The 12623-nt window shown below is 43.9% G+C and overlaps 1 protein-coding gene across 1 annotated transcript in view; it reads right to left on the reverse strand.

Annotated features, from left to right (window-relative positions):
* Window positions 1-12623, reverse strand: part of ADGRD1 (adhesion G protein-coupled receptor D1) — a 252024-nt gene that overhangs the window by 210806 nt on the left and 28595 nt on the right. The window contains exons 8-12 of the mRNA XM_065417894.1: window positions 11956-12020; window positions 10741-10896; window positions 6016-6075; window positions 4095-4212; window positions 2114-2224 (exon numbers count right to left, since the gene is read on the reverse strand). Coding sequence (XP_065273966.1) covers window positions 2114-2224; window positions 4095-4212; window positions 6016-6075; window positions 10741-10896; window positions 11956-12020 — 510 coding nt within the window. The remainder of the gene's footprint in view (window positions 1-2113; window positions 2225-4094; window positions 4213-6015; window positions 6076-10740; window positions 10897-11955; window positions 12021-12623) is intronic.

Genomic DNA, 12623 nt, shown 5'->3' on the forward strand with positions numbered 1-12623 from the left:
AGGAGAGATTATACTTCAGTGTGACAGCCCTGAGTGAGACGCTTTCCTCACCTAGGTATGAAACTCCATGTTAATTTAGAATCCTGACTTCTGCAAACCTTCACACCTTTACTTTAATGGGAATTCCAGTTGCTCCCATAAAGAAATTAGAAGGCAATCTGCAGTCTGCTGTGCAATGTTTGGAACAGATATCAGGATAATGAAAGGAAGCCTGACATCTACTCACCATGAAAGTGTAGAGTTAAACTGTTAAATTAATCATTCATCCTTTATAAAGTCACCTCAGAACAAAAGGCAGCTAAGAGTGGCCATGTGACATACCAGGATGCTTAGAGTAATCAGAAGGACTACTTGACTACTAGCAACATTCACTGGCATCTTAAGCTCATAAACACAGATGAGTAGTTTTTGTTTCTATTATTTGTTTGCTGTCTGCATATGAAGTATTTACAGCTTCTCCAACACTTTAGTGAAAAGACAGATGCCCATTTTACAAGTGTCAACCATGCAAGTGTCCTTTATTGTCTTGGTCTGATGGGTTCCAAGTATTTAGAATGTCAGTTGCTTAAGGTGGGATAATACATTTTAAAGGCTAGCTCATTTGAACAGCCTAGCAATGTGGCCTATTAGTTGAAAATGCCGTTAATAAGATTTTAGATGGTTTCTAATTCCCTAGAAGATGCAAATTAAAGGTCATACAGTTTGGATTCAGTCCAAACCACGGGACACAATAACGTCCCATAAGAAAATGCCACATGGTGGAAGAAGCTGTGGGTGGTATGGGGAAAGGTCCTTTCATGTGGTATTTTTGTTATTTCAAGTTGCGTTGTGCTCTCAATAATTCAAGCTTCGCAGAACTCACAGAGAAATTGCAAGCATGAGCTCCCTGCCAGTGCAAGGAAACAAAGCTGTGATCATAAATCAGGTAACTCACATGTGGTGCGGAAATACTTCAGTAACTACTGTGCTATCTAAAGTAACTAATTTTGTACACTGTATTGAAGAGGACCAACCTGCCCTTGCAGAAAAGTCTCTGGAGGAATCCCAGATGGTTCAAGGTTTGCTAAGGTCCCAACAGGCCACCCAGACTCTGAGCCCTTTTCCCTGAAACAATCCTGGCAGAGGTCCCCTTCTGAGGAACTGCTGAGCGGTCTCATTGCTAAGGGCCTGATCCAAACCCCACAGAAATTAATGAAAAATGACTTCAATGAGCTTTGGATTAAGTCCTGTTGTAACACACCTTCAGCTTGCTCCATTTGTTCTACTCCGCCATGACGGAGGAAGTGGGAAACAAACAGAGGGAAGGGGCTTGGCAAGTGGTCCCATTGAACCCAGGTGAACAAAGCACCTGAAATTTCAGTCCCTGAAGTAAGAGGAGAGAGGGCGGGGAGAAAAGATTTTGCACACTGCTGCCTCAAAATGAGCTTTAAAAAGTTAGGATGCTAGTGGATAAGGGAAGAGTGCTGGGCCACTGCTCTGCTTGCACAGCTGGAGGCAGGACGTAGGAACCTAATTTTGGTCAGTCTTGTTTAAAAAAAATTTGGCCACATGTTGTGTTTGGCCCAAAACAAGATCCTCACTTCTTTCCAACCCCAAACCTCGAGGTTATTAAAATCCAAACTCAGATCTGCAGTTGAATTTTGCCTTCTCGCCTTTTCTCCAATGCCTATTGTATAGGTATTCCTTTCTCTTTCCTTCTTCTGCTATTTAGCTCTGTAACTTTACTCTTTAATTCCACCAGGTGTTTTGGGAAACTGTTAGCACAAAAGATGCTATGCAGAATAAGTTTATACTTTACTGAGGTAAGTAGTTGATTTGATATTAGAATTCCTTGGAAAACCACCAGTTCTGGTGGTTAGAAAGAGAAAACATTAGCTCCAGGAATTGAAGTTGCCTTGATGTAAAATAGTGCCAAGATTAAATAGTTGTAATATATATGACCTAGCTGTATTACTCGAGTTTTTAGAAACAAGAGGAAGTAACATTAAAACAGTACTGAAAATGCAGAGCTAACCAAAATCCCTTGTCCCCCCATGCAAGAGCATTTCTGGAGTGAGTGATTGTCAGGATTAGCTGCCACCATTCTACTCCTCCCTGCAAATCTTGCCCTTACCTTTGTTATGAAAAGCTTCACTGGGGATAGAAATATAACTCCGTCCTTGTGATGGGAAGCGGTAGTGAGACAAATTCAAAGTCTGAGGAGGCATTTTGACCAAAGAGTAATCTGTACAATAACCCAAAACAAAAAATATGATAAAATCAATAACGTTTACAACCTAGTTGACCATAAAGTTTGCTCTTTTAATAGCTACTGCAAATCTTGACTGTAAAACCCCAGCTGTTTGGGGGTAGGGGGGAAGAGAGTAATCCCCCACTCCCATCAAGAATAAAATTGCTTTCAAGAAGTTCTGACTTCTTTATGAGTGGAAAAAGTAGTATATGAGGTGTTAATATACCATGGATCATTTGGCAGTGTGCACAAACTGAGCTTAACGAGGCACTGAGGTAAGAAAAATTGATTGATACCTCTCTCTTTTTCCCCCTGACATTTTAAAGACATTATTTTAGAATCTTACTGCTCAATTTTAGAATGTCAGTGACCAGGACCGTGTGGTGGAAAAGACAATTTGCATGTGATTCATGACTTCTCTTTTCTTATGTAGCTCACAATGCAATAGGGAAGAATACCAGAACTAATCAATTATTTGTAGCTAAAGCTAGGCAATGTGTTGGACAAATAGTTTATTCAATGAAAAAATGCAGCTTTCGTCAACCCCCAACTATTTGTGAATTTGACATTAATAGCTTTGGCCGTTCACAAAACAGGCAGGAAGTTGAGGATAAGGATATGGTCGTGGTGGTGGTGGTGGTGTTTCTGCCATCACCCCTACCGCCACTCACTTATAACTTTTAGCCTAGTGGTTTGGGCACTCACTAGGATGTGGGAGACCCAGACTCAAATCCCTGTTCTGGAACAGACATGAAATAGACTTTTCTGATTCACTGAAAATTCTGTAAAAATTCTAATTCAGTTCAACCTGAATTGAATATTTTTCTGATTTTTTCAGAATTTCCATCAAACTGAAAAAAAATCAATTATTCATCCAGCTCTCTTTGTAGCACCTAAAGGTCAACTGAGATCAGGGCCCCACTGCGCTAGATGCTGTACATATATATATTATGAGAGAGCCGCCAACTCCATGAAGGACTTGCAATAGGTGTAAGATAGATGAAAGTTTGTCCCGCCCTTCCATTCTCTTGTCCCCAAATTTAAATTCTGTAGCTTTCAGACACTTACAGCTTCAAAGGCTTGTGTAAAAAGGCTTAAGCAGAACTTTAACTGTTCACGTATCACTAAACTAAATCCAGAAATAATATACAGGAGCATTCACATTCTCCCCCCAACCCACCCAGCGCCCCCAAAATGGCCATTCCCCAAAAAGTCAACAGTAAAAGGAAACCAGATTGTTGAGCCAAGCTGATTACCTTTGTCTAAACTAACTGTATAATCATCTTTCTGCAATTTATTCAATTTGTTGGTTTAAAAAAGAGACAAAAAAATCCATTTCAACTTCCTTCCCCACACTGACAAGTTAGGAGCGGCCAGCGAAGAAGTATTTATTACAGTCAGCCAGTTTAGAAGGCAACTGAAGATAGGTCTATACTACAATCAAAGGCCTGCAGCATGGCCACAGCTGGCCAATGTCAGCTGACAGCAGGGCTTTGGAGCTGTGCTCCGGCTCCGCACCAGCTCCAGGCAAAAACCTGCAGCTCCACTGCTCCGGAGCTGCTCCGTGTTCCAGCTCCGGGCTCCGCTCCAAAGCCCTGGCTGACAGGCTCTCAGGGCTTGCGCTGTGGGGCTATAACATTGCAGTGTAGTCATTCAGGCTCGAGCAGAAGCCCAGGCTCTGAAACCCTGCAAGAGAGGTGGGTCTCAGAGCCCAGGTTCTAGCCCGAATACCTACGCTGCAAATTTTTAGCCCCGCAGCCCAAGCCCCACACGCCAGGGTCAACTGACCCAGGCTCTGAGATTCAGTGCTGTGGGGTTTTTATTGCAGTGTAGACATATTCTGAATGTTGCTGTTCCATCCTACCTGCTACAGTTGATGAGCCCTCAACGGTTACAACGAGTGGGTTTCCTCCCAGATTGCAGGCCATGTGCACCATCACATTGTCAATTGTTTCGATTAAACCTCCAACAACAGGAGCAGTCTGAAAAAAGAAGGCATCTCAATAATAAAGCAAAGCGCTGGTCTAAAATCCTGTTCCTCCTGATCACATAAGTATACCCAGCTTCTGTTAATGATACATCCTATTTCCCCTCTCAGGACCACACAAAGTAAAAATACTGCATGATTTAATATCACTCAGAGACTGATCCTGCGAAGTACCGAGAATCTCCTGAGAGGTGCTGAATGAACCTTGACTCCCATTGCCATCAGTTGAATGGATGATGTTCACCATCAAGCATGATCAAGCCTTGCATTAAAGAAGTTATTTGGGGAATGGTTTAAATGCTTGTTTCCATATATCAAGACTGGCAGAAACTGGTGTCTAAGTCAACAAGCAGATACCACCATCATCAGATCAGGAGTTTAAGTATATCTTGGCCATCATTAGAGCTCCATCAGCGCTCCCCTAACAAATACCAATTTTCAAGGAGTGTATATTTTGGCTGGAAGGCATCCTTCCAGGCTGAAGCTTGGTATACAATATCTCAGAGTGAGTATATAGTTTTTAAAACATATTTTATTAAATCCATTTGGTTATTTCTTTCAAGAGAAGCTTTCATGTTGGAGAAAGCTGCCAAGTTTCAGACTAAGAACTTAAATCCATTGGCTTTCCACATCTTTCACCAAAGCCATTTATGATTCAACTACAGCGTGATTTGTCAGAGCCCATCCACTCCTCCTCCCTTTTTAAGGTCCAATCCCGCATTCCTGGCTCCTTAAAACTTGATCCTGACAAACACTGAGAAACTCCGGAGCACTTCCCATTAGCACCTCTCTGCACTGCAAAGAACGACACCCACAGGTCAGATCCTGCACACTCTTAATCCGGTGAATAGTCTTTACTCATGTGATGACACACATGAACAAGGACTGAAGGAGTGGGCCCTTAACATTTCAGTAAAGTCATGTGGCCAGATTCTCAGTTTATACATAGCCAGAATCAATGGAGCTATGCTGATTTACATTATCTGAAGCTCTGTCCATAATCCTCAACTTGTTACACACTACAATCATTTCCGTTTCAACATACAGTGATGTCATAGTACTGGTTATGACATCATAGCAACAAGATACACAGAAGGAGAAACTAAGCTATCAGAGCTATTCAAACCACACATGGGTCAAATTCTGTTCTCACTTTCACTGGTGTAAATCCAGAATAACACCACTGAATTGATTTACTCCAGTGTAACTAAAAGGAAAGTTGAGAGCAAGCACTGCACAGGAATGAAGACGAAAGTATCCTCTCAGCTCCTAGTTCAAATGTGATCTTTTCCAGAGTGTTAGTCGGGAAGAATTGTTGCCTGTGCTGTATCCATTTTGTAAATATGGAGATGGCTTCCCAGGCACAAGATATAATTTAAAATGAAAAAAAAAATGCTTTTAAAAAGTCCTATAAATATCCATGTGCAGGGGATACGTTAGTTCTTTTACATGACCACTTTCAAGAAGAAACTGCCAAGTAGGCTAAATTCCATGTAGAAATTATCTTTGTTAAATACCTGTTTCACTGACATTGCCCATTCCTTTGTAAACCTCATTTTTTATACTTTTTTGCCAGTCCTTATGGAATATCTCAGAGCAGTAACACAGAAGCTTATTTTAACTCTCAACAAACCATTACAAAATTTACATTTGCTACCTTTACTTTGGATGCACAGATGAGAGTGCAAATAAGTCGTACTGCCGGAAACCCCAAGCTGAAGGATAATAGATGCAACCAATGTTATTACTGTCCAATAGGCACCTAAATTAATCTACAAACTTAAATCAGGTCTCTTACCTCCAATATGCCAATCCAGCTGGGTAACAAAAGAAAATCTTCAACAGCTTTCAAGAAAGCCTAAAGATAAATAGGACCACATTATCTGATTACTGATTCATCCTCTACATCCCCTGGTAAAAATTCAAGGCAGATTTCCATTAAGAGTTCCAAGATTCATCTGGGATAGCTCAGTGGTTTGAGCATTGGCCTGCTAAACCCAGGGTCGTGAGTTCAATCCTTGAGGGGGCCACTTAGGGATCTGGGGCAAAATCAGTACTTGGTCCTGCTAGTGAAGGCAGGGGGCTGGACTCTATGACCTTGCAAGGTCCCTTCCAGTTCTAGGAGATGGGATATCTCCATTAATTTATTTATTTATTTATTTATTCATTCATGGAAGTCACAGAGTCATCCCTGCTGGGAAATTCTCTCGATCTTTTGTATGGTAATATTTTTAAAGTAATAGTTTATTAACAAATAACAACATTACAGTGAATCTCCTATATTACATCTATTACACCCCAGCTAAGGTCACTGAAAACACTGGAATTGAGTGGAGCTTGAAATTACTCTGCCAGTGAAGCCAAATAAATCCATGTGGCAATGGGCCTGTTTGCCCAATAGTTCAGAGCAGGCTGTTAGGAAGCACACAATATAACTCTGGCTCCTACCATTTGTTTAACCTGATTATTATCTATGTTACACTAGCACCTGGAGGCTCCAGATGAGGCTAGCCACAGTTCAAACACATAGTGAGTGACTGTCCCTGCCTCAAAGAGCATCCAATCTAAATAGAGAATACAACAGGTGGGAGGGGAAACAGGCACAGAGAGGGGAAGTGACTCGCCCAGGGTCACACAGCACATCCGTGGCAGAGCTAGGAACACAACCCAGGTCTCCTGATCCCCAGTTGAATATCTGAACCTCGAGACCACACTGATCTAGAAATTACAGTGCACACCAAATTTTCTCACTGATTTAACTGGGTGTTATGCACGTGTAAGGACTTCGGGATCAAAGGTGAGATCCCTCTCCCAGTCCATCTTATTTTACGTTGTGTAAAAGGGCCCTCAAAGCCCTGGTTCTGACTGGGCAAGGATTCCCGTGGTGCAAACCCCATGGAAGACAGCCATAGGGCTGTCCTCTGAGGACCCCTTTGCACACCCAGGCATGGGGAGTGGGCTGAGGCAGTGCTGTACCGATTCCAGTCAGTGCTGCGACGCATAGGAGGCTGCTGCCTATGAGGAAAGGGTAAGATAAGCACGGTTAGACTTTAGGAAAAAAAAGACTAACGGGGGGGGCCTGATAGTCTTCAAATAGATTAAGGGCTGCTACAAAGAGGACTGTGATCAATTGTTCTCCATGTCAGCTACAGGTAGGACAAGAAGTAATGGACTTAATCTGCAAGGGGGATTTAGGTTAGATATTAGGAGAAACTTTCTAACTATAAGGGTAGTTAAGCTCTGGAACAGGCTTCCAAAGAAGGTTGTGGAATGCCCATCACTGGGGGTTTTTAAGAACAGGTTGGACAATAACCTGTCAGGGATAGTCTAGGTTTACTTGGTCCTGCCACAGCACAGGGGGGTGGACTAGATGACTTCTCCAGGTCCCTTCCAGCCCTGCATTTCTATGATTCAATTATTCTATAACTCAGACAAGCCCCCAAAGCTGTCTAAGTTAGGGGCATCTCCAGCCCCCAGAGCAGCCCAGGATCAGGAGGCCCCTTTTCCGCCATGGCTGCAAGATCTGTGCTGCTCCTTTGAGAAGTTCAGCCCAGAATTTCAGCCTGAGGGTATAAATGGAAGCCTAGGCCCAGTACACAACCTGCATTGCCAAGTCAGATGCCAGGAGGATGGAGGGAGGAACGCTTTTCCAGGCCACAAAATGCAGCAGAGCTGTTCCACAGAGGCTATGTTAGGCCACTGAAGGGCAGGGGGGAGAAATGGGAGGATTCCCAGAGCATCAGATCCTTGGCCCAGCCATGTTTGGCCTCCTGCTACACCAGGGGTGGGCAAACTTTTTGGCCCGAGGGCCACATTGGGGTTGCAAAACTAGATGGAGGGCTGGGTAGGGAAGGCTGTGCCTCCCCAACCAGCCTGGCTCCCGCCCCCATCTGCCCCCTCCCACTTCCCGCCCCCTGACTGCCCCCCTGAGAACCTCCAACCCATACAACCCCCCAGCTCCTTGAACCCTAACTTCCCCCTTCCGGGACCCTCTGCCCCTAACCGCCCCCTGGGACCCTGCCCCCTATCCAACCCCCCTGCTCCCAGTCCCCTGACTGCCCCGACCCCATCCAAACCCCCGTCCCCTGACAGGCCCCCTGGGATCCCACACCTATCCAACCCCCCCTGTTCCCCGTCCCCTGACTGCCCCCCGCAGAACCTCCGCCCCATTCAACCGCCCCCTGCTCCCTGTCCCCTGACTGCCCCCCCGGGGCCCTCCGCCCCTTATACAACCCTCTGGCCCCAGCCCACTTACCACGCCGAGCAGAGCATGCAGAGCAGCATGTCTGGCTGCCGCGCCAGCCGGAGCCAGACACGCTGCCATTCTGCTCGGCAGAAGCGCCCAGCTCCGCCGCCCAGAGCACTGCCCATGGCTCTGCGGGGGAGGGGAGACAGCTGGGGAGGGGCCAGGGGCTAGCCTCCCCATCCGGGAGCTCAAGGGCCAGGCCGGTTGTGGCCCGCGGCCCATAGTTTGCCCACCTCTGTGCTACACCCTGTACTCACACTGAGCCTGGCTAAGCTATATTAGAACTGCACATGAACAGAGTTTGTCAGAACTAATGCATTATAATAAGTGTGGTTGTAATCAGAAAGTTTATTGCATAGCACTTAACTTGCAATCCTTTATGCTGCAAGGCATAGGACTACTAGCACGGAGACAACTGGCCCCAACTTACATCCTTGACAGAAAATGATATGCATGCTCAGGGGCTGTTTCTCTGGGAATTAGCATAGACAAACAAAAGACCTAACCCAATCAATCAGGTGAATGGCAGAGTCCACACATACGATTATCTGCTGTATAATTCCCAAAGCAGCTTTGCTAAAGATGATCACATTCCTTCTTTCTGTCTGCACACCACTTTCATGCCACACAATGTACCACGGGATAGCATGAATGAGCAATAACATGGCAACTGAAACTATGTGGGGAACGCACGTGACACCTCAGAGGCTGAATGGCCATTTTCAAATTAGCTCCAACCCCAAGTTTTCAGTGAAACCAACAACAGCACATAATGAGGCCTTTCAGAAGGATTTCTGCTCAGTATTCATTGGTGATCCACACATTAATATTTTCCAATCCATAACATGAAGCTATCAGTCTCTGCCCAGTTTTTTCAGAAACATTTTATTTATTATGCCTTTTGTCTGACCAAATAATCCTTGTCCCTCTGGTATTACCCATGGGGATAGAGAAACAATCACTGATAAGACTAGGGTTACCATACATCCGGATTTTCCCGGACATGTCCGGCTTTTTGGTCCTCAAATCCCCGTCTGGGGGAAATTGCCAAAAAGCCGGACATGTCCAGGAAAATACTCCCAGGTTTGTTTTGCCGGCATCCCTGCCCCAGTCCCCTGCTTACCTTCGAGCGGCTCCGGCAGGCTGCGAGCTGCAGGCGGATTCCCCTGCGGCGGCGGCTGCTGCTGCTCCCCCCAGACACCTCAGCTTTGTGTAGCTGAAGAGCCGAGCTGCCCGAGCGCTACCGGCTTCACGGTTTGCCGGGCAGCCCCCAGACCTCCAGACCCTGCGCCCCCAGTCGGGCACTTCCCCAGCGCAGCCGGAGCCCGGGAGGGGAAGCGCCCGGCCGGGGGCGCAGGGTCTGGAGGTCTGGGGGCTGCCCGGCAAACCGTGAAGCCAGTAGCGCTCGGGCAGCTGTTTCGCGTGGCTGGGAGGGAGGAGGGGGAATGCGTGGCGCTCAGGGGAGGGGGCGGAGTTGGGACGGGGACTTTGGGGCTGAATTGGGGTGGGGAAGGGGCGGGGCCAGGGCCCCGTGGAGTGTCCTCTTTTTTTAATGTTTAAATATGGTAACCCTAGGTAAGACCAGCACTGATTACCGTAATAACAGCTTTTTAGCTTGCTGAAATCAGGGAATTAGCTGCCCATCATTCCAAATGAGGCTGGAGTCACGTTAGCAGGAAGTGACCTCTTGTCCTCAATTAGTTCAGACTGCATGTAATGTTTAAAATAATCCACAGAGAAAGAACCAAACCAAAAAAAAAAAAAAAAAAAAAGAGTAAATCTTTCAGTTGGACTATGGGCCTGATCCTGCATTCCACCAATTTCAGTGGGAAATTTGCCTGTGTGAGGACTGCAGGATCGAGCCCTGATTTTGATAAATTAGAGTGCACAAGACAGACAATGAAATTTTTCCAGGATATAATCATTCCAGAATTCCTACATTTTGAACATAGCAGAAAAGTTTTTTCACAAGAAGTGATTGTCTCCTTCTCAGTCTAACTAGACGTTTATATTTAACCCAGAACCATGATGCCTGGGGATGCTACCATTTTGTGCGAGTATTACATGATATCCCAACAAGCTGATGAGCCCTGTAATTAAACTAGTCTTTTCCAGTGACAGCTGACCTTTTGCTACTGATTAAAATAGTTGTCTTGGGGTTTTTAAAATATGTATAATTTATGATCAACAAAATCTTTCAAGCAGCATTTTACATTCCAGCATGTGAAGTAAAAACAAGATCATTTGGCATCACCCTAAAAACTGAAAGAAACTGACCTCTGTCAGGTTGAAGGCAGTATTCTCCGACGGGGATTTGTTGGGTAAACTGAGTGATATGTTTTCCAGGTAGTGGAGCAGGTCCTCTGGGTACTGGAAGTTTCCTCTCTCCTCAGTCAGTTTAGTTATGATAGGATGATAGGCATCTGTGGAGAGCTAGAAGACAACAACATTATCTCATCACTGCATGTCCTGGTAACCAGCCATTATTTCCATACTTAACTACACAAAAGTCAAGCAGCAATTTGGGGCCTAATTCTCTCCAAATCCTTACATGTTATGCAAGCAATGCATCTCCAGGACTGATCTTATGTACCTCTCTGGCGGTAAAGCCAGAGAAAGGGAGAAACAGTTTACTGCTTAATCCAGTCTCTTCCTGCACACAAGATAACTCAAAGTCTGGTCTGAGACTCCTTTTCAGTAGCCTGAGGCAGAGTAAATTGTAAGGCTCTGATTATGCACAATAGACCATAAGCATATGAAGATAAATAGATTAATATAGCATGCACACACATTATAATATTCACACACACACTGTAACAAAGCTAGGAAAGACATGAAACCAATAAATGCTGCTGAAATGAATTTGTTGTCTGCTTGTTCTTTTCATTAGAAATTCAGGTCCTGTCTACCCTGGTTTCCTGAAAGGCTCTATGAACAAGAAGAAACCTAACAGGATTTTAATATCACAGATTTCAACACAATACAACCAGATTGAAAAGGGAAGTTATTTTTGTTTAGACTATATAAAACAAACACTTTGGTATTTATTTTTAAAACTTCTATTTAATGCAAATGCCCCTTAAACAAATGAAAGAAAGAGTTCTGTTATAAATCTGGTTAAATGTTCCAAATTACAATTTTTCATTTTGCAATATTTTCATGATTTTCCCCATTTTTTAACTATTTCCAAAATGTAAATGTTCAAAGTTTTGAATAAGAGACAGCAGAAAAGGGATTTTTTCCCCTTTGACCCTCTAAACCAGCTCTAATCCTCTGTTAAACAAATCACTTTAAAAAAAAATCTCCCCCCATTTCCTGATAACTCTAATGAGTTATAAGGGGAGTAAAATGGAAACCGGATGTGACCTAAACCATGGAAAGGCTGCTACCTCTCTGTAATACACATACATTTTGATATCAAGAAAGCAAAACTAGATTGAGAAGGGAAGTTATTGTTGACGTTAAAGAAAAGAGTTAGGAGGACTCTCCTACCATGGGATTTGTAGTGGTTGTCATAATGGGCCACAGAGGTGTTGAAGGAAGCAAAAGTTGCTTGCCTAGGAAAAAGAAATTATAATTTAAAAGAAAAGTTTCCTGCAATAAATATATTTTAAAAAACTAAAACAAAAAGAGAAACATTCACAATGCAATTCTGAGAAATTCAAGCCAAGACTATGCAATTTGTTTTGCATTTTCCTGAGTTCCAATATTGAAACTAGATTGGTGTATTTAATCAGTTTCATTTCCTGTTTCTAGTCAGTTTTACTTTCCAGTCCTTATACACTGGCCAACACTGTTTCGGCTGGATTTCTAACACTGCAAGGGAGTGTTTTTAAATTTAAAACAAAAAACTGATTTCAATGGAATTTTAAATCCATGGAAACATCTATACAAAGAGAAGAAGGTTGACATTGTGGATAAGGAGACAGGAGATCCAAGTTCAATTCCCAGCTCTGCCACAGCGAATCAATGAGACTTAAGTAAATAGTGCCTCAGTACTCCACGTAGTACTACTTCCTTTCTTCCACACTTTGTCTATCTTTTCTATTTAGATTGGAAGCTCTTCACAACAGGGATTTTTAGGTGTATGCACAGCACCTAGCACAATGAGGTTCTAGTCTGAGTCGGGGCCTCTAGGTAATAATGTAACATAATACAAA

This window comes from Emys orbicularis, chromosome 16 (genome assembly GCF_028017835.1).
Source record: "Emys orbicularis isolate rEmyOrb1 chromosome 16, rEmyOrb1.hap1, whole genome shotgun sequence".
Classification (NCBI taxonomy): domain Eukaryota; kingdom Metazoa; phylum Chordata; order Testudines; family Emydidae; genus Emys; species Emys orbicularis.